General features: G+C 50.8%; 1 protein-coding gene across 1 annotated transcript; it reads left to right on the top strand.

Moving 5' to 3' along the window:
* Positions 1-250: 250 nt before the first annotated feature.
* Positions 251-21,500, top strand: LOC144152831 (uncharacterized). Its single transcript, XM_077684314.1, has 8 exons — positions 251-532; positions 4,428-4,648; positions 5,027-5,177; positions 5,781-5,912; positions 6,466-6,539; positions 6,617-6,729; positions 7,954-8,161; positions 15,049-21,500. The coding sequence occupies exons 1-8, from the start codon at positions 330-332 to the stop codon at positions 15,480-15,482; spliced, it is 1,536 nt and encodes a 511-aa protein (XP_077540440.1). The 5' UTR covers positions 251-329; the 3' UTR covers positions 15,483-21,500.
* Positions 21,501-21,874: the final 374 nt, after the last annotated feature.

Genomic DNA, 21,874 nt, shown 5'->3' with positions numbered 1-21,874 from the left:
GAAAAAAAAAAAAAGCCTACAAAAAGGCCAAGCCAAGCTAAGCCAAGCCTACGTGATCAGCGTCCTAATTTAGAGTTTAGCTAGTTTAAGTGTAACGGCAACTACATAATTGCATACAGAATCTGCTTACAATAAGTAAAAATAATTAATAATTAGTCAAAGTTTAGCTTTGTGTGTTTACTTGTGTAGAAGCGAAACTGAAACTAAACAGGCATGGAGGTCAACAGAGGCCGCGCCGATCGCGAAAGTGGTATTTTTAGCGGAGCTGAAAAAATCTCCATGTCCGCCGATGCACAGTGGTGTTCGCGCAGGGGGTTTCTGCCGCAAAAATGGAAGATGATACGTCGTCTTCGGGTCCGGCAGCGAGGACTGTGGCCTTCAACGAGTACTTGTACGACAGCCTGGACAACACGACGTTCGGACAGCAGATTTTCTCGGCGAAAGACGGCATTTTCGACGACTCGGCCGACGGTCAGAACACCGCCGAGGCTTTGGGCATCTTCATTGAAGACCACGAAAACGAGAATGCCGGGTGAGTCTCCTCGGGTCAAACGCGTAACCTTTTGACGCGGCGATATTAAAGGGCGCGCGACACCCCGGCAAATTGTCGAAGCAGCGCTATTTTTTGCGGTAACTTTCCTCTTGTGGCAGGAGCGGTAGGCGGTTTTACCCTAACATGGTTATCTTTGCCTCTGGCACTTCGAGTTGGGCTCTCTTGAGGCATCTTTTGCTCGGCTTTCTTTCTTTGCGGCGTCATCGTGCTCGATCGAGGGATGACTGCATGGGAGACGAATAAGTGCAGAACTTCCCTGCGGTGCTGTTCGATCGTTCTTCGAAAGAGCCCCGGTGTCGTCCATTTGATCCCTACCAATACACCCCGTTAGTCGTAAACATTCTGCTCGTTATGAAAAACCTCCGGCGTTGCCGTCGAAAGCCTTCTGAACGAACGTGACCTCTGACTCGAGATCCGGTCGTGCGAGTAGAAAGCCGATACCGCTTCCGAAGCGAGATGCGAGTACGTCGTAACATTGAGTGGTCTGGGGTGCAATCCGTATTGGTTGTCAAACTTGTCCAGTTCGAGTAAATTTTTGTTCCTTTGTTAACTAGGGTGTCTCGGAGTGTGGTCGACGCCACCTCCTCGATTAAAATACCTGGCACACGTCCCTGGTTACGTAAGAGGCGCCTGTGGGTGAATCTTCACACACGCAAAAAAAAAGGAAAAAAATAAGCCTAGGGGAGAAAAATGAATGGAGATAAACGTATACACAAAAACGTTTCGCAAACATTTAGAAACAGCAAATGCACACCGCTGGCTAGTTTTGTCGTACCTGCAGTTTGATTGTGATGGCAGAGCTACGTGAACTACAACAGAGAAACTGCTGTCGTCTGTCACATTCACCTTGTTGGTGCAATGTCTGCAGCAAATAATATAAGAAGCAGTAAGACCAAACTTGCTGTTGCCGATTTTGAGGTAATTAAAGTGCACTGTGTCAAATCCTCTGTGTTTGTATCGCAGTTCTTGGGGGCAGAAAGAAATCGCCTCTGGTCGTGCGATTCCCAGTGCCAACCCATAACCTTTGATGCGGCTCCTGTGCTGACCAGTCGTCATCTCTAAGTCATGTACTCTGCTTAGTTGCAGTGTAAAGTTGTACGTTGCGAGTCCTGCAATGGTGTGCTCTGCGTGATTGCTAATGCAAGAATGAGACGTTAAATGTGCGAAGAGAACTGTCTTCTTAAACCTCTGCACAGATGGTTTGCACATAAAGAAAGCCTGACGATTTTTTATATGCTGACGTCACTCGTGTGTCCAGGTTTCTGATAAGGATGGAGGCCCCTTCCTTAAGAAAAAGATGGTTAAAACGAGAAGCTGTCTCCCATGCAGCCCGAGTCAAAGTGCAAAATCCAGACTGCTTGGACTGTGTCAGAATGGCACAGCCGACGTCTGCCTCACAACGCGGGAGGCCCAGGCTCAGTTCTGACCACGGGAAGCTTTTCTTCTTTCTTTTGAGGCCCTTGATGTGCCTTTACTTATCATCGTCGTTTCATGACATCTATAGTGTAAATTGGCTTTCCTGCAGCGCGTTTCACTTCACTCGGATGAATGGCGCCATCAGTGAGGCATAGAAAGCGTCACTTCCAAAGAAACTCATTTGAAATGTCAACAATTACTGCAACACCTAAAGTCCTGGTAAAATACACCATGTCATCGTCACCATTTATTGCACCCTTAAAGGCCCCTTGCGTGGTATTACATAATGGGGGGGGGGGCAAAACAATAGTACACACGAGAATACAGGCAGTAATACAGGAACAATTCCAACATACATTCGTGTAGAGAAAGTAAAGACGTACAGGCATGAAAAAGTTTTTGTGTATAAGATCAGTGCAGTTTACAACCTTAAAAAGAAGAAAATAAAAAAGAGAGAAGGGGGAGGGAGAGAGGTGAGCAATTCTAAGAAGTTATCGGTTCCCAAGTCCGCCGAACAAAACAAAAACCAAAAAAAAGCTAGAAAGAGCAATGATTTCGCTGAGGGCATCAACCGTATGGCCTTTGGCACGCGTGCCAGTGCCCCACGAACCAGGAGCCAGAAAGGCGCCGCCTGCTGGCCTGCGTACTCTCACACGTCGGGCCGTCTAATCCCCTTGCCCTAGGGACCAAATGATCAATGAATGCGTGGCTGTCTGCATGAGCGAGCTACGGTAGTGTCAAGATGTTTAGGATCCTTAGCGAAATATGCACCCCAATACAAAGGAAAAAGATTGGTTGGCATATCTGCGTGTTAAGTGAATTGTTTTGTGCACTATTGGCATAATGGGGCAAAAAGTTTATTGTCATTGCCATGCCACAAAGTTGGCGACAAGACTGAACCAAAAAGTATGACGAAGCTAGCAGATTAGTTTGAGCAGGGTTAAATGGGAAGGAGTGGTGTTTAATATTCTATTTATCTTGAAGTCTGCTTCCAGAATTGAAATTTACATTATCCGGTTAGAGCGAGCGTGCTCAAAAGGTTGTGCCGCCTGCTAGGACATACCCTTGAACCTGCTGCGGGAGTTGGGGACACGGCAGGGAGTGCATGTTCTGCTTTTGGTGATTGACACTGAAACAGCATCGTCTGCACTGCCGTAAGAGAGGCTGACTGCGAACATTGCCTGCTGTGGCTAGATGCCAGGAACGTGGGCCAAAAAGAGTGGTGGGTGCCAAACTGCTTAGTGGCTCCTTGCAGTCACCAGTGGCAGTTGAGGTTAGTCATGTTTGGTCTTGCATTACTTCATTTTGACGTGGCAAAATTGTTGCATGTGAATTCTCACGTTTTGGTTAAAAATGTGCGCTGGTTCTACCCTCTGACTGTGCATAAATGGGTGGTGACAGTATCCTCCTCCGCCAGTAGCCTTTGCCAACATTCCTGGTTTACAGTTCGAGTAGGCATTGGTTGCAGCCACCTGAGAGTTGCGGCCACCAGGGAAGAGGAGGTGCGGTGGCAACTACTTGAGCAGTTCCCCTCAGCGCTGAAGTGCCGAGAGGCGATGTGCGGGGGAGCCACATTTTCGGGGCTTTGTGCACTGCTGTGGAGGGATTGGTTGACACCAGCTGTCCCAACATGTGCCAAAATTCCGACACGTGGGGGTTGTCGCATTTTCCCTTCCATGAGAACGGTTGCAGTACCCAGAAGGAAGGTGGGTTAATTCTTGCCAGTATCCTCGCCTCCTGCCAGGAGACGAGCTGTTGTAGCTGGGGAAGAGGAATGTTGCTCGTAAAAAGACTGGGGGAGCCCCTCCTACACGGCTGCTGTCATGTTGTGGTGACCTGGCATGAGTCACGGGGGTTAGCTAGTGGCTTGGCTCCATGGAGAGTGGCTCTGTAAACACTGTCACATGTGAAAACAGCAAAGCGTAGTTGTATATCAGGTGCATCTACCTGTTTCATACTGGTGTTCATTCGACAGCAGTGCCCAGGGTTATCTTGCTGTCGTCCAACTCCTCGGGAACTTGCATGTCAAGTGTGTCGTGTTGGGCTCATGTGTTGCCTCTCTATGCTGACAGGCTTGTCTGGATGCAAGTATTTGTTCGGCCAAGGTTATCAGGAATTGGCGAATAAATACAAGGGGGGCATGGGAGATGTAGGTCACAACCCATAGTGCAGGGCGTACTTACATTTTTTGTTTTTGATGCACTGTATGTCTCAAGTTTTGTGACAGCTGACTCATTCCTTTTTTGATATATGCTGATAGATATCCAGGCCTCCGCTAAGGCATTGTGTTGTGGAGCCGAGGGACGTGGGTTAGATTCCCGGCCACGGTGGCTGCTTTTCAGGTGGAAGTGAGAAGTGAAGCGTTGTTGAGACTCTCCGCAGGTGATCAAAATCAATGTGGAGCCCCCCTCAGAGACTTGTGGTTAAGCGGCCGTGTGTGGTGGGCCCCCTGGCGCAGGTACATCCAGCACACGATCTCGGCCGACCAGATCTGCATGCAGATCAACCCGGGCAACAGCCCGATGCCCAAGAACCCGACGCATGCCACGCTCACCATCCAGAGCGTGAACCAGGAGACGCGCAAGCGGGAGATCAAGCGCTTCCGCTGCAACTACGAGGGCTGCAAGCGCACCTACAGCACGGCCGGCAACCTGAAGACGCACCAGAAGACGCACACCGGTACGCCGCCCTTCCGTCAGAGCCACGGGCTGGGAGGCAGAGTTGCTCGGTGTGCACCAGTTGCGACACTCTGCGTAGGCGCCACGTCTCAAAAACCAGTTGGCCCCCAGCGCTGGGGGCAAGTCGATTGACTAGCCTGCCAGGAAGTTGGGGGGCCCAAGTGCTTGCAGCGGCTGCCGTAAGCCACAAAAGGAACACCTGCAAGTAAACATTGCCAAGTTTATCGCCTCTTCATCTGAAAAGCAAGTGTTTTGTTAGCTTGTGCTGCCTGCGAGTGAGCATTCGGCTAGGTTGGGTTGTTGTTGTCCCGAGCTGGGCGCCCCTGGGCCAATTCCCTAGGCCCTGCTCACAGCGGCTGCTGCGTCCCCTCGTTTCCAGGGGAGTACACGTTCCTGTGCACGCAGGAGGGCTGCGGCAAGGCCTTCCTGACCTCGTACAGCCTCAAGATCCACTTCCGGGTGCACACCAACGAGCGGCCCTACGAGTGCCACGTCAACGGCTGCGCAAAGACCTTCAACACCCTGTACAGGTGAGGGCGCACGCTCTGCGGATGCTGGTTTCGCCAGCGCAGACCCCGAGGAGTAGCGGGCTGTCCAGCTGCTGCTGGCTGACTCGTGGTCAGTGCACTCGTTTCCATTTTCTTTCTTCTTTGTGAAGCCGATTGGGTTGGGTTTGCAATGGTTCCCTCTTCAGTGGTGCCATGCCTGACTGACTAGCTTTCAGTTTGCATGACATGGAACCAAAGCAGATTCGTTTCTGTGGATCGTTGTGAATGACTGTTTTAACTCATAAGTCTCGGAAACAGTTGGCAGAACAATGCACTTGTAAAGGCAGGGCCGTCTGTTACACATGACGTGCCAGTTACTGTTTGCTGATCACTGCATATGTGAGGAGAAGTGTTGACCCCGTCGATCAGCCTTCCTGCACACATCTTTTCTTTTTTAGGCTAAAAATGAGTCTCTTGAGGCGTCCAGTGCAGTTTCACTCGCACTGGCCTATGTGTGCTCCCAGGCAGACATGTCGATAGCGCGAATGTGCTTTTTCGCGGTATGTACAAGTGCCGCTGATTAGTTGAAGGGGAAGAAGGAAAAGGAGGCCTTGCCACCGGTGTTCCTTGCCCCCCTGTTCCCAGGCTGAAGGCCCACCAGCGCATCCACACGGGGGAGACCTTCAACTGTGGCCGGGACGGCTGCGTCAAGATCTTCACCACCCTGAGCGACCTCAAGAAGCACACGCGCACACACACGGGCGAGAGGCCCTATCGGTGGGTGGAGGGGCGGGCACCAGCAGCTGCCTTTGTGCCTTTGTCAGTGTGCAAGCAGATGCGGTGGGGGGACAGCCTTGTCATGCACGCAGACGTCCGCAAGGGCCATGTTTCCTCACTGTCCTCGTATCTGCATTCTTGGCAGTACGTACTTTGACGTCATCAAATGAGAGCCTGTCTTAGCAAGATCGTGTCCTTTTGTGGGCAGCGTGGGGGATCAGCCTAGGGGGCGATGCTGTGGTTGGGGGAAAGCTATCCATTGCCAAGGAGCACGGTGAACATCTGACCGGGGTGAAGAAATCGGTGGAGTGGCTGGCTGACAAATTGAACACTGGGGTTTCATGGAAGTGTCCATTATTTCAGCCTTAGTGGTGTACGCAGACACTGTGAAGTGCTTGATTTTTGCCTACCCACAATTTCGGTGTGCTGAAAACAAGCCTCATGACGCTGCTGCTTCTGGCCAAAATTTCTATTGAGATGGGGCCAAATTGCTTGGTCCCGAAGGAGTGGTTGGGCATCTCTGAAGTGGTCCTCTCTCCCCCCCCCCCCCCAGATGTGACACGGACGGGTGTGGAAAGTCGTTTGCTGCTAGTCATCACCTGAAGACCCACATCAGAACTCACACGGGTGAGGTGGTTTCTCATGTCGCTGCGGGTGCCTGCTCGTCGCACTCGACTTTCTTTTCATCCGTCGCGTTTGTGCAGGGGAGAAGCCCTACCTGTGCACACAGGACGGCTGCCAGAAGACGTTCACGACACAGTACAGCCTCAAGACCCACGTGGCCAGGCACGACAGGCCGTGCGGGGGCGAAGAGGAGGTACTGCTTTCCCCCCTCCCTCTGCACACCTGCAGGCGGGGAGTGGTTCAATTTTCTGCCCCCTTACGGAGGCCACGTTTCTCTCGGTGAATCGGCAACAGTGTTTGTGCAATTGACGCCTAGTGTGCATGAAAAAATTAGTGCAGAGTTTCCTCCCGGATATTTTTGTTTTGTGTCCTAAGCCCAGCTCCAGTATGGTTGTTCTTTGACGAAGCCAGGCAATGTATTTTGTACCTTTGAACGCGTACTTGCCTGTACAAAGATTCGCAGATAGCGCCCGTTTTCCTCACTGCCTCCTCGTGTAATCTTTGTGGCCCCCTTGCGGCCCCGCTCCGTGTCTCATCAGTGCACCTGAGCCCTGCTCGAGGCCCCCATGCGCGCTCCAGACAGCCTTACTACTGCCAACTGGAGAAGCCTGCAACTCAAGCACGTTTATTTCTTCCTGCTCTTGTTGTGTGCTGGTAGTGAGGCGTACTCTTGGCAGCCACATTTGCGTGCAGCCATAAGTAGCAGGCGTCGCGGTTGATATCGGTGACTGCCTTCCGCGGTGCGTTCTTTCCACATTGCATCACTAGTGGAGCTGTAAAAGTACTGCCGTGTAATGAAGCTGTAATGAATTTGAGACGTCTGAATTTTCTGTCTGGTTTGCACTGTCCATCTCACAGGTGGTGTTTTCATTCCTGATTTTGATGTTGCAGTCAGGTGATGCCGCAAACAGGAAGTTTGGGCCAGGTGATCCAAGCTTGCTATTTGGGTCACTATTTTGGAGAGATGGGCAAGTGCATGAGACACTTGGCACACGCACTTCCATAACGTTACACAAGAACTACACGTGACCATGCAAGCGCATATTGTGCATGTAGGCGGATATAATCACAGCGTGCACCTGCCACAGGGACGCAGTGGCTGAGGCACTGTGCTGCTGAGCCCGAGAACATTGCGGGTCCAATGCCGGCCGCTGTGGCTGCTTTTCGGGTGGAAGCGAGAGGCAAAAATGCCCATGCATTGAGATTTCGGTGCGCCCTACAGATCCCCAGGAGGTCAGAATCGATCCGGGGCCGTCCACTGGGGCGTGCCTCACATCCCACGCATAGCCGTAGCTTGGCCAGGTTCAACCCCACCATCGGTGAGCATTGCAACGGGCGGGTTCCCCCTTGGTCTGGCCGTTTCTCCCCGAGCGCTGCCCTGGGCGGGAGTGTGAGATGCGTGCCTGGCGTTCCACAGGTGGTGACGTTCCACCTGGACGGCCTGGACGTGGACCAGGGGGAGGACGGCGGCCTGGACTGCGAGACCGAGGAGGGCCCCCCCGCGCACGTGCTGTTGAACACCATGGTGGCCGGCAGCAGCCACCGCGAAGGCGGGGGCACCACCGCCCCCGTGATCGGCGTGCCCATCCAGGCGGTGGACGGCACCGGCGGGACACCCTTGCGAGGTGGGTCCTGCCTCCTCCTCGCACCCGTCACGGTGGCAAGTGGGCACTGGTACAAACTGGCACTGGCCAGGGAGCAGTTCAGAGGAGATAGACATCCCACCAGTAACGACGGAAGTAGTACACGAGGCTTTGCACGTGGTGAGGCTCGGATAACAGCAGCAGCCCACTCGAAGGATGGTGGGCGAGTTGTGCGACAAAAACTGGCAAACCTGTATACGCAGTGCTTAATGACCGCAAGTGGAGTGGAATCTTGGAAGAACGCGAACATCATTCTAATCCATAAGAAAGGTGACGCGAAGGACTTGAGAAATTAGAGGCCAATCAGCTTACTGTCAGTCAACTACAAGGTACTTACTCAGGTAATCGGCAACAGAATTTTTGCCGCCTTAGGTTTCAGTCAATCTAATAAACAAGCAGGGTTTCGTAAAGGCTATTCAACAATAGACCATATTCACACGTTCAGTCAGGTGGTAGAGAAATGCACAGAGTATACTCAACCCCTGTATGTATACAGGGTGTCCCAGCTATCATGCACCAGGATTTTAAATAAGAACAATGACGTCACTCTAAGGAAACCTAGTGCACAATTTTTAGATGCGGCGCATCTCTTGCTCTCGGGCTTGTCCCTCCTGCGTCGTCGTTGCGGCATCCGTCCGCATCCCTGTGTGTGCAACACTCTCACTATGTGCAACACTCTCACTACGGCTGTGTGCAACACACTCAACAGCTGTGTGCAACACTCTCACTACGGCTCATTAGCATACCACAGCTGGTGCGCTTGTTTGGCGCGCGCTTCGCTGCGCATGCGCGACTCTCCTCTGTTGTCTCCTCTCCTTCAATCGCTGTGAATATAAAGCGGGTATCGCGCCGCGGCGGTTCAGTCAAGCGCTCGCTCTCGCACTGACGTGACCTTGCTTTGACTACTTCGTTGAACCCCCGATGCGTCGCATCACACCACGGTTCCCTCGCGAGAAGATGGGCGTAATTTTTCAGTACAGTGGAGTAGCGGCCAGTAATTTTTTTGTTAATGAAATTTAAGTACTTCTAATTATCTAATTTGAGAAGTACTACCCTAATTATTGATGTGTCAATGAGACACTTGTAGGTACCCAGGGGAGGAATCTAACTGCGGTATTTTCAGCGACGAACTAATTGCACACTTGGTTATTATGACTGATAAAGAAACCCTCGAAATAGGAAAAATACCATGTGACGGCACTCCCGCCCGCCCCCCCAAAACAGGCTGTGTCTGAATTAGCCAGAATGAAATAAAGCGGGAAAGAAGAAATTGTGACCCAGTGCGTGCCTCATCTCCCACACGCACCCTGCGAAACCCGCAGTTGCTGCTCCTGGCATGCATACCCAGATCAAGGTGATGCGCTGTCTCTTCGGACGTGGGACGGCCAAAGCAGTTGCTTTCAATCGCCTTATTGAGGGCGCTGGTTTATGATGTGTGCAGGAGCACCATCACGTGGTGTTTTTCTTTTTCGCAGGGTTTCTTTATCAGTCAGAATAACTGAGTGTGCAATTAGTTCGTCGCGGAAAATACCGCCGTTAGATTCCTCTGCTGGGTACCTACAAGTGTCTCATTGACGCTTTATTGATTAGGAGAGTAGTTCTCGTGTTAGATAATTAATTAGAATTAAGCCTCATTAACGAAAACTTACTGTCCTCTCCTCCACAGTACTGCAAACATTATGCACTAGGTTTTGTTCGAGTTACGCCATTGCTCTTATTTTAATTAATTCTTGGTGCATGATAGCTGGGACCACGGAGAAAGAAGTATTTCAGGAGGAGAAACTGCTGCGCCGGGACAGCGCGGGCGGGTGGTGCGTTAATAGGTCTCTTTTTTTTGCCTGCTCCGAGCAGCTCTGAGCAGTTCCAAGCAGCCCAAAGCTGCTCCCGCCATAGATGTTCTATGGGCAAATAAAATACGGAGCTGCTTGGAGCTGCTGAAAGCTGCTTTGAGCAGGCAAAAAAAAGAGACCAAATGTCACTGTGCGGCGAGGAGCAAATGCAGCTTGCGGAGCAGCGCAACAGATGGCGCGTCAACCGCGTTGCCATATTTTGCACGCTCTTCTATGGACGCGACGAACAAAAATTGTAGTGTCACAGAATATATTGTAAAGATTGCCAGATTTCTTTCTGTAAAATAAATAATTACAAGTGCTGGACATTTTAGCAGCAGTTATTAACAAATACTGCCCTATTTACATGCCGTGCCGCGCTCGAAACGAAGTACTAGAAGGAATCCCGGAGCAGACGACGACTGCCGACACCGCCTCCTCGCCACGAGATGTTCACTCTCGCCGCTCTCGCCTCTGGCGGGCGTCTGCCCATTGCGGCAGCCGCCTATGCGCCGACTGACCTTGAACCGGCGAAGCTCTTCGGAAAGCGCGCTGCGCGGATTTTCCCTTTGGCGCCTCGCGACAGAGGGCGCGTCGGTGCCGTGCCTAGCGCAGTGACTTTATCGCGGCGCCGGAGCAAGCCCTGTTGCGCCTCCTGAATAATTCTTGCTCCGTGGCTGGGACACCCTGTATAGCCTTCAGAGATTATGAGAAAGCATTTAATATGGTCGGAACCTCAGCAGTCAAGCAGGCATTGCGGAATCAGGGTGTAGACGAGCATTGCGTAAGAATACCAGAGGATATCTACAAGCGAACCACAGCTACCTCATTCCTCCCTGAGGAGAGCGGTAAAATACCTGTAAGGAAGGGCGTCGGGCGAGGAGACACCATCTCTCCAATGTTATTCCCAGAATGTTTACAGGAGGTATTCAGAACGTTGGATTGGGAACAGGATAAGTGGGTAAGGGCCAATGGAGAATACCTCGGTAACCTCACATTTGCTGGTGACGTTGCCTTGCTAAGTAACGTGGGGGACGAATTGCAAAGCATGCTTACCGCACTGGACAAGAAGAGATCATGGGCCTGAAAGTTAATAGGCAGAAAGCTAAAGTAATGCTCAATGGCCTCGGGAGAACACAGCGGCTTGAGATGGCTGGCGAAGCGGTGGAAGTGGTAAGCGAATACAGTATATCTACTTAGGCCAAGTTGTGACCCGGATCCCAACCATGAGGCAGAGATAATTAGAAGGATCAGAATGGGGTGGAGTGCATACGGCAGGCATTCTCAGATAATGAATGGCAGCCTACGGTTGTCCCTGAAGAGGAAAGTGTATAACAGCAGCATCTTACCAGTACTCATCTACGGAATTTTGGAGGCTCACTAAAATGGTTCAACTTAAAATGAGGACGGCTCAGCGAGCAATGGAACGGAAGATGATAGGTGTAACGTTGAGGGACAAGAAAATAGCGAAGTGGGTCAGGGAACAAACGCTTGTTAAGGCCATATTAGTAGAAATTAGGAAGAAGAAATGGGCGTGGGCAGGGCATGTAATGCGAAGGCAAGATAACCATTGGTCATTAAAGGGGCCAAGAAGACAAAGTACAAGTTTGTTTTATTCGGAAGATTTCGTAGTGCCCCAGCTTTTGTTTGGAAGCAAACGATGCTTTATTCACTGCTAAATTAATCAATTTAAGCTGAAATTTTGTTTCTCGCACCAAAACGTGTTTGAATGACGTTTGCAGTGACATCATAAGAACAGGTCTTCCGGCTAAACTTGGTGTGGAATGGAGACTTGTTTACTGTTAGTCAACCTCAATGGCGCCACCACACCGTGGCTAGCCGTTTTCTGCTTTTGGTTTGTTTGTGACTGTATGTAAACCTGGCTTGTTTTTGTTCATGGAGAAAATAAACGTTTCGTGAAACATGGTGCTCGCTTGACAAATATCGTCACGTAGGACACCGTCGCTTGCGTCAATCGGCCAGTGTCATCTGAAACAACCCCAAAGCCCCGCAGTCCTGTGCAGCTAAACCAAGTACCAACAGCAGTACGCATTGGTACTTCTATGTTTACGTGTGATCTCATAGCTTCTGCTGTTTGTCCCACCATTCTTACTGATATAAAAAGAATGTGCCCTAAATTTAAGCGCGAATAGCTCATTTGTCTCACCATTCTTACTGATATAAAAGAATGTGCCCTAAATTTAAGCGCAAATAGCTCGTTAGGCAAACTTATAAGCTCTGCCTAATTTGCATTTGCTTTCGCTGGCCTCCACCAATCGCAGTGCTGGCTGGTATGACATCATAGGTTCTGTTGTGGGAAATGAGCTAGTGGGTCGCATGGCCACTCCCTTTTTTCCTAATTATATAGCTTGGACATTATATAAAAGTGGTGCTGGCAAGACTTAAAGGGGCCCTGAAAGGCATTTTGAGCACACTAAATGAACTAGTGCAACCGTTAGATTGGGTCGTCAACGTCCTCTGTGCCAAGTATTACTCTTTTACGCGCAGCGGAAAGCTCACACTTTTGTTGCAAAGTTTGTCGTTTTTTTCTCACCCTTTCCTTCGTGTTTTTGGACGCCGCCATCTTCACATGTCTACATCATCGATTCCCAGATGTTCGTCATGAGCTAGACATCTCGCTATTGGGCGGCTTTTTCACGCACTTCCGGCAAAGAGATGAGTCGTCTGCTCAGCGTCGGCGCGCCGGCTGATCTGCCAGCGGAGTGCCGGAGTGCTTGGGCATTTTACGACAAACGAAACAAGTGTAAAACAAACGCTTAACCGTTTGTATTGAATGCAACACGGCCATAACATGACATGGATATTCTCTTACCTGAGTACGTTCCATAAAGAAAGCGTTGAAGCCCCGTGGCACTTCTTTCGTGCAATCGCAGAGAACGCCCTGAGCCGAATGCCCGGGTTTGACGCATGCATTTTATTCAACTTCAAAACAATCCAGAGATGCGTTTCTAACGAACACAACGTCTCAACATGCGTTGAAAGTCTGAACCACGATTGACAGAGGATGGGTTGCCTCCTGCCCGTCGTAAATTCGGTACTCACCTCGTGCGCGGTTTGCGGGGACGAACAGCAAGTCACTTAACTCTGGCGCACAAGCCGATGGCTTTTAGCCACGCACACTGCACATACCCCATGCGAGGTTGAGTTGCACGTCGCTCGAGAAAGATTATCCAGACCATGGGAAGAACTATCCACCCGCAGAAGCACAACGTCGCATTTCATCGTGAAACAAAGGCGTCCACAACACACACACCATCGCCTCCTGTAATGCCCAACGCATCTCGCACTTCCCAATAGGAGTGGGTGGTACGCCTGCAGTGCCCACATGTCGTGAGGTGGGGCCCCAAGCTGAACCAGGATCACGGAACCGTAACTGACTTTTGGAGCGGTTTGTGCCTTGTTGCCAAGGGAACCGATGTTTGAGATTGTCAAAGAAATGGCGCTCGCTCCAGCGCTAGAAAGCTCAGAGCCGCGGCGGAGAATGTTTTGCCAACGTTGCCGCTCTCCACCACGCGTCGCCCCAAGCTGAACTGGTCACATGATTGAAGCGTTTTGTGCACGGGTTCTGTATCGGTTTAAAATGTCTTTTTCACATGCCGCCGGCAGGAATTACCACCGCCGCAAAATAAGACCCGGCACCAGCGGGGCCACATCTGATACGGCGCTTTTTGGATAAACAGTGCGCGGTGCATCAAGGGAACGAGCGCACGACCCACCCCGTGCGGCTGCGAGCTCGCCGCCGATAAAAAGTCGTGTGCCGCCAGCAACGTACACCGCGAAAGGGCAAGGCCAGGCCGCCGCATACTTGCGGCCAGATTTTTCGTTCGCTTTTCCAGCCTTGAGCGGAGTGCGTGCGGGATTCATGGTGTCAACAAAGCTTGCCCGTAGCAGACGACAGTCTGAGCAGCGCAACAGCGGAAGTACGTCACCGCTGCGGAGCGCAGCATCATGGGAGGCAAGGCTCGCGCGCCGTCAACAGCGGAGAGTAAGTCGAAAGGAGGAGGAAACTCGGAGCGACGATAATGCGCGGTTTTTGATTTACGATTTTTCAGCTAATACTCATCGCTTTAACAAAATTCTTGCGGGAGGAGATTGCAAATACATTGCTTTATTTGGGTGCATGTACATCCATGCATCGGCGGAAGGTATTTCAGGACCCCTTTAACGTGGCAATCTTTTGAATGAACCAAACTTGCATTTTGTCTTCGTGGCCCCTTTAAGGGTAGCAGAGTGGATCCCCAGAGAAGGCAAGCGTGGCAGGGGGCGGCAGAAAGTTAGTTGGGCGGATGAGGTCAAGAAGCTTGCGGGGATAAATTGGTCACAGTTAGCACAGGACCGGGACAATTGGAGATTAATGGGAGAGGCCTTTGGCCTGTAGTGCGCGTAGACAGGCTGCTGCTGATGATGATGACAAACATGGGCTGTCACTCTCTCCCAGTCTTGGGCAGTAACTAGTTACTAGTAATGCGTTACCGGTAGCTAGTTGCTTTTTTTTCAGTAACTGTAACTAGTTTTTTTACAGAGTAATTTTAAGGTAAAATAACGTAGGTTACTTGCTTTTTTTATACAAAGCTATCCAATAACAACACTTGTTTAAGGCCGACATACAGTTCGCGGTGTCTACTTTTTCGGGCTCTCTTCTCTCGTCGGTCTTAGAGGACATGTCTAAAACTATTTCTTCGTCTTGAGTGAGGAGAAACAAGAAAACAACAACTGTAAATTAGACCTCCGAAAAGGGGGAAACTCTGGGATGCCAAATTTGAGAAACAACTCATCCGAAGTTACAATGAGTTTTGCAAATAAATTCCCCGACACCGATATCACCGAGAGGTTCTGTCTCCCCGTGCGCCATTGCACTGGGCTTCTCGAGAATTTGTCCTGCTCTCTCTGCAACTTTTAGTGGACGGCACCGTTCTGTTTTATGAGCGCATACTAGCCACACCGTGCGAGCCACCCAGGCTGTCTGGCTGCGTGCGAGACGCTTGTGGTACATGGGCGGATGCTGTCCCTCTGGTGCAGCATATGCCATGATTCCCCTGGACATCCTGAGCGCTGCGGGACCACACGGTGGCTCGTCGGCCAAGGTGGCACAAGTGCTGCTGCCTCCAACGCTGGCCGCCGACGTGGTTGCCAAACAGCAAGCGGCGGAGGCCACGGTGACGGGCGGCCTGTCAGCGGGCCCCACAGCGACGCCGTGCGATGTCGACATCCTGTGCATCTCGACGGCTCAGGCGGACATATGCAGCTGCCCCGACAAGCAGGACTGTGAGCGGGGCAGCTGCCACGATTGCCCCGGCCGGCCGGACGACGCCCGCTGCTGCGCTGCCTCGGACGGGGACGACCCGGCGGCCGTTGCTGGGCCGAGCGAACTCGACGCCTCTGTCGCGTCCTCCACTGGTGCCACGGAGTGTGTGACGGTGGAACGTGCAGGTCACCGGTCCTGCTGCTTATAACACCGGTGTTGTCGTGAGCTGTGCTAAAGAAAATGCTTTGCTCGAACGAGATTATTTTTGTTTCTGTAGCGCAGGGTCCCTTCTGATGTGTGTGCATTTTGTGAAACGCACTCGCTGTTGCGCTCTACGAAAGTAGCGGCATATAAAACTGTCTTTGTTTGAGGCATTTGGCTGCACAGGGTGGCTTTATTGTGTTTTACAATCTCCTGCCACCCTCACATAGTGGCTATCGCTTCAGCGTAGGAAACTTTTTTTTCTTTTTTTTCTGCAGCTGTTGTGGTAGGGTGTGGTTATAACCAAAGACTCATGCCTTGAGGAAATGGCTACCTGCAGCAGATAGCTGTTTTCTGACACCAAGTTCAACCAAATTTTTACCTTCTCTGAAGAAGTTTATCAGGTACAATGTGGTTCAACTAAAGTAAATTGTTAGTTGCCATTGGTTTCAAATTGAATCTACTTGGTGTCTAGTTATGATGGGAATTTTTTCTTTCCCACCATTCACAGTAGCAAAGTCTCCTTGCTTTGCCAGTGCTGGAGCCAGTGATAGCAGCAGTGGCAGCAGCTTTTCGAAAACTTGAAAAAAAACTGGGTGGTTTGGCATCTGGCAACTTTTGGAGCTGTTCAGAAGCCACGCTCAGATTTCTCTCTGGTCTGCGAGTCTTGCTTGGGAAGCTTTGAGTGGTCTTGAGGAGCTAGCCCTCTCGTGGGACAGCAAGCCCAGTGGCAGGATTGCGGCACAGAGTGCACCTCGCCACGCGCCCCAGTGGGCTTCCTTCTCCTCAGAGCTGTGGCCCGGGGCGTCGTCTCGCCCGTGCTGGCTGCACCACGTGTTGTTCAGCTGCAGCCGTGGTGATGCGCTGCAAGAGGCTGGTTTGGGGGCGGCCGCTTGTGCCAATGCCAACCTGAATCAGAGTACGCCAAATTGTATTTTTGCCGGTAGAACCTGCTTGGACCCTTTGTTGTGTGGGCAGTTGAGAGTTTTGTGCTGCGTGATTGTGTCTATTGGCATGGCTTGCAGTTGCTTGTTTCGGTTGTGTTCATTGCATGATCCTATGAAACAGTTAAATGTGCGCATTTCCATACACTTAAATTTTCATTTGGCAGATTGAGTACTATGTGCGGGGGGGTGCTTGCTGGCCGCATAGTTTGCAGCAGCTGCAAGTGACAAGCCCCGAAGCTGTGCGCGTGTGCGGAGCAACCTTTTGTCGGCAAACAAGTGCATTATTGCCGACTTTTTCTTTTTTTTAGGATATGTTTTAGATGCCTGTGCATCTCTAAGGTTTTTTCTTCTCATGCGCACATTGCCATAGCTGCGAGCTACCTCGTAAAAAAGGAATCCCTACTCGTTTTTAGCCGGTAAATAAGTAAGAATGTATGTACATAGCTTTAGCAGAGAGTTTTATACTGAAGAGGCCAACCAGAGTGCCCTCGAGTAGTGCTGTGCAGAACATGCTAGGAGGAGAAGGGTGCACAGGGCGATGCTGCTGCCCTGCTAGGCAGACGCGGCAGTTTTGTACAAGCTTGTTGTGGCAGAGCCCATGAGGAATGTTGACAGCAGCACGTTTCGATGCCAACTGTGATACTGGCTGGATCCCTCAGCTGGCTGTGAGAGGCTCTTGTTCGCACCACATGTGGCCGCTCGCTGCTACTTGTGGTCAGGGGCCATCTCTCTTTTTTTTTTTTTTTTTTTTTTTCATGCTCAAGATGACAAAGTGCCGGGAGTACTGATGTGTGCTCTGCTGTCTTCCTTTGGAGCCATGTTCTTACAGTGGCAGCGGTCTAGTTCCTTGTCCTTGACCTTGAAGCAGTGCTCAAAGGTACCACTCGTACTGTGCAGATAGTTACACAAAATGAAACTGGCAATGTTACTGTGTGCTGTGCACAATCTTGCCGTTGTATTCTTGGGAGGCATTGCGAGAAGAAATGCAAATATAGGTCCCGGTGCATTGGAAACTGCGTGGCACTTGTGCGTGAAGCAACCGGCTTGTTCTCTCCCTATGTTTCCTTATATTTAAGGAAGTAACTTCATTCACAGTTGCAGGTACCATGAAGCGGTCTTTACTGCTGACAGGGTAACTAGACGAACCTATGGACATGCCGTATTTTTTAGTTTATAAGTACCGCTGTGCGAGTCGTGTCCCCCCATAAAAAATTGTCCGTGAATCTGCTTGCTTTTCTGCAAGTATTGTCAAAAGAAATGTTGCCCCTGCCGCATGACGCTGGATGCAGTGACGGCTGCAGATCCTTTGGGTCTTGCACCGATGCTTGAGGGGCTGTGCCTGGGCACCGGACACGGTGGACACGCGTGAGCCACGACAGCAGCAGGAGGCTTTGCAGCTGGGACAGTGAGAGGAGTGGCACCCGTGTTGGTTGCTCTTGTCAGTGTTGTTCCATGTGCACATGGCCATGCACCAGCTCATGTAGGGCAAAGCAAACTCCGAGTGGGCGAACTTTTCAGCTAGACGGCAAGTGGCTGAATCGTGCAAGACAGACAGACAGGCCATTCATAGGGGCTCATACAATAACTGGAGAGGAATCTGGCGCTAGTGTCAGCGCAAACTCCGAGATGGCACTTGTACTTCAATGGGAGCACTGGATAGTAGTGGAACTGGGTTGCGTACGATCGAAACATGGCTGCGGCTGCGCGTATTGAGTTTCTCTACTAGAAAACATTTACTGCACGCTTTTCGCTATTTGCAAACTACTCTGTGCACAAAAAATTTATATCCTAAAGACTGGTTTTGATAAAATAAAAAGCACACACGGAGTCGAGGAGGTCTGCGAAGTTTGTTTGCCATTTGCCGCCAACTACGAGATGCGGACTTCTTTAAAAACTATTTGTAAACAAAGTTTCAGTGCTTGTAGTTTTTAATAAGAAAAAGTGCTCCTGAAAAAAAAAAACCTATGTTGTCTACTTCTTGTGTATCGTCTGTGTGTGCTTAAAGTATGAACCTATTTATTATAGCTTGAATTAGTGACATTGATCAGGCTGCGTTCCTATCAGCCGCCGGTCCGGCTACAGTCTACACTGCATAGATTGTATTCACTGGCGAGGTATGCATGCAGGCAACCATGTGAGTGCGCCGTCACTGGTTACGTCTGGGTCTGCGAGACGGCGGTACTTGTCCATGCTAAGCACACGATGTGTGTCGCTTGTTCCAAGCTCTACCCCACCGAACGCAAAGTAATGTCTCGACTCCAATGTGAGTGCAATTAATAACCTATGCGTTGACACCACCGTTGAGAATCTGGTTGAAACGGAGCAGACGACGCACGCCGGCGTTTTTTCTTCTGCGGCCTGCTGCACCAGTGGAACAAGCCGCGCCATGTCTGTAGCGCTTCAGACATGTTCGTGGCCCTTTGCAGTGTTGCCAAGCAGAGAAATTGACAGCTAAACTTTTCAGTGAATACCATCTATAGGTGCTGGCATTCACACGAAAAGTGTGGCTGTCCCAAGCAGTTCACAGTCTTCGTCGGCTTGAAAAGTACATTGCTCTGCCGAGTGAGCGGCGCTGGAACTGGACACGACGAAAACGAAACTGGCTGGACGGTATAATCCATAGTGCTTCCCGCGAAGCCATAGAGTGCCAATCCGAATCCACTTCTACCCATCACGTCCATCGCGGCGGATGATGGCAGCACCAGATGCCTCTCTGGTTGTCATTGTATGAAACTCTATAATATTAAAGGGGCACTGACACAAAAATTTAGCATCTTGTTTTTTTGGTTGCGATAAGTAGCTAGTGACCTACTTATAACCTGTAGAAACCTCATTTGCTTCAGCGTGCGATGGTTGTTTAATTAGAGGGATTTTAAATGCGGCCAGTCGCAGTTTTGGTTTCAGCGAGTGCCGCGAAACGATGGATTTTGTGGATTTTGTGTGAACAAAGCTGACCACGTGACCGTCGGAGGGATATCACAGAGCAGAGCCGCCGTAGCACTGTCGAATCCGCATCGACGGCAGTTTCTGCGAATGCCCCCACGTACTGATCTCGTGAGGCGCTTAACTAAAAAGCGACCGTGGATGTGACGCAGGCGCTGCGAGTGCAAATGCTACCGCGGCTAAAGAACGACGCGCGAGGCTCGAGGCGGTGGGTGGCAAGACGCGCGCTGGGAGCAGCCGGCCGGTCTGCCTACAGGTCCGCCTACAGATGTGTTCGGCTCAGCACTGCGGCGGATATTCGAGTGCCGCTCTCGTAAGCGGTGCAGATGACAATTTTTAATGCAACCCGCCATCGCATCATTAACTCCTTTCTCATTTAAGCCACTATGGTCGGGACTTGGGGACAATTTCGTGCAGCGGTAACAAGCTATCACTCGAGCTACCTGCGCCGGCCTGGGCCACTTCGCGGCCGTGGCCGCCGCCTGCACAGCGACCGTGCGGCTAGCTCAGTGGGCTTTTCGTGCCTCCGGCGCGTTTTCGCATCCAATGGTAATAAACAGTAATAGAAACAGAGTGCCTGGAATCGCTGTAGAACTTTGGTCGCGGCCAGCTGCCCGATTAGCTGACGAAATCACGGCGCCTCCGCCGCCAACGATCGGGTCGTTCGTTCTCGAGAGCAGAAGCTCCGCCCTCCGGCCCTCCGATTGGAGCGGCGAGCCGGGCGAGCCGGCGAAAAACGCCGGCCGTGCGGAAGCGGCAAACACAAACTCGTGACGTGTTTGGATGTTGTTTATTTACAATTGCGCGTGGTCCTCTGCTGGCTGCTCGGTTGCGTTTCGCACACTTCAAAATTGATTTTAAATATGTTCTAGGCTGTATTCGCCGCTGATATTTTGCAGATGATGTATATGTGTTCCCACCAATCTATCTCCGACGTTATCTCGCCTTCAAAATTTTGTGTCAGTGCCCCTTTAAGAAATGCCGAGTTGCAACAGTCTATCTGTCCATTTGAGCATGCGTCACTAAGTCCCTTCACTACAACTTCGTCCCAGTCTCCATGGTGGTGTACTGTACAAAGCCTGGCGCTTGTATTGCACAATCTCCGAGTGCACCTTCAGAAATGACGCGCCCTTTTTACAATTGCGTGATTGATTGTGTCTTGCGGCATTACGAGCACTGGCTAACATTTCTTCAAAGGTGCAGCCTATACACTGGAAAATGTGCTACGACGCGTGTGCAGTCCGGTCCTCTGTGTGACCCGCATTCTGTAGACAAACTGCATTGTGATTAGGAATCGCCACTCCCGACATTTAATCTCCTATCTGGATATCGGACAGCACTACCAGTGTCAGCTTCTACTGGCCGTACGTGCGTGATGGCATAGTCATGTTCCCAGAAAACATGTTTCTGCCCTAGTTGAAAGCATTTATGGGAAACAAGTCCGGTTCATCACTCTTTCTCTGATTAGCAAAACTTCTGCTTTTGCACATGGCCCACATCGTGGTGCCTCTCAAATAGAGTTGTGAATTGGGGCTGGCGTTGTTGTTTTTTTTAAATACCTTGCTGTCCAGGAATGCGTGGAATTGTAGGTGCCAGCAGCATTTCACAGGGAAGGCTGGGATCTCGATAGTGTTGCAATGAGCCCCTTTGATGGACGGTTCTCGACTTGCTGCAGACTTTTCGAGTGCATCCACCGTGGTGGCTGCAAGGCTTGGGCTTGTGTTTGCGCGCCACGAACGTCCCGCACAAATGTTTCCCCAGCAGATTTGCCCTAAAAGGCTGTAGTAGAGCGTGCAGTGTGAGGCCTTGCGAGTTTCCAAGGCAAAGGCCGAGTACTTATGCAATGTGCGCACAGTGTGCGCTGTGCTACCCTTGGCACAACCCCTTTCTCACAGAATGCCTTTTCAGTGTTGCTGCGTTGTTGGCCGTTTGATGTGACTGAGCTGGCCAGAGGGCTTTGCAAAGAGGCGACCGTGTGTGCAGAAATAAAGCTGAATTGTGACGGACGTCTTGAAAGCTGCCTGCATGGGGATGGACTTGATGCACCAAGAGAAGAGGCGCCTGCCCACTCATGCCAGATTATGCAAGAGCAATAAAGGTTGGGCTGAAAAACAGCAAAAATGATGCTTTTCATATCTACTCTTCCTGTCTGGCTTGGATACTGTTTTTTCATGTTGACAATAGAAGACGTGACAGAATAAATAATGTGACTTTTGAACTTGTTTTCAAACACCTGTTCGAAGTAAAATTTAGAGCATTTATATTTTCACGTCAAAACTACCGAATGATGTTTCCAGCTCGTCAGCAAGTTCACTCGTGGCAGTGCCACGTTAACGCACTTGGCTTTGCTGTAGCATTTGTAACCCCCCCTTGAGAGCAGGTCGTGCTTTTCTTCAAGCCCTTCCAAGTGTGGCTGGTTGGCATTGACTGTGGCCACATGAAATTTGCCTGTGGTTGGGATGGCACAGTACGACTCTGGCCTCGATTGCATTATTCAACAAGGTGACTT

Source organism: Haemaphysalis longicornis, unplaced genomic scaffold (assembly GCF_048455015.1).
Source record: "Haemaphysalis longicornis isolate Haplotype H1 unplaced genomic scaffold, Haemaphysalis longicornis Haplotype H1 scaffold_9, whole genome shotgun sequence".
Lineage (NCBI taxonomy): Eukaryota > Metazoa > Arthropoda > Arachnida > Ixodida > Ixodidae > Haemaphysalis > Haemaphysalis longicornis.
The sequence above is the reverse complement of the archived record's forward strand: the minus strand, read 5'-3'. Positions and strand labels throughout refer to the sequence as shown.

What these genes read in the sequence shown, in the direction of transcription:
- LOC144152831 (XM_077684314.1), top strand. Translation starts at nt 330, where the DNA reads ATGGAAGATGATACGTCGTCTTCGGGTCCGGCAGCGAGGACTGTGGCC. An exon ending in ACCTTCAACACCCTGTACAG is followed by an intron (nt 5,178 to 5,780) that starts GTGAGGGCGCAC and finishes CCCTGTTCCCAG; the next exon opens with GCTGAAGGCCCACCAGCGCA. An exon ending in CCACATCAGAACTCACACGG is followed by an intron (nt 6,540 to 6,616) that starts GTGAGGTGGTTT and finishes GCGTTTGTGCAG; the next exon opens with GGGAGAAGCCCTACCTGTGC.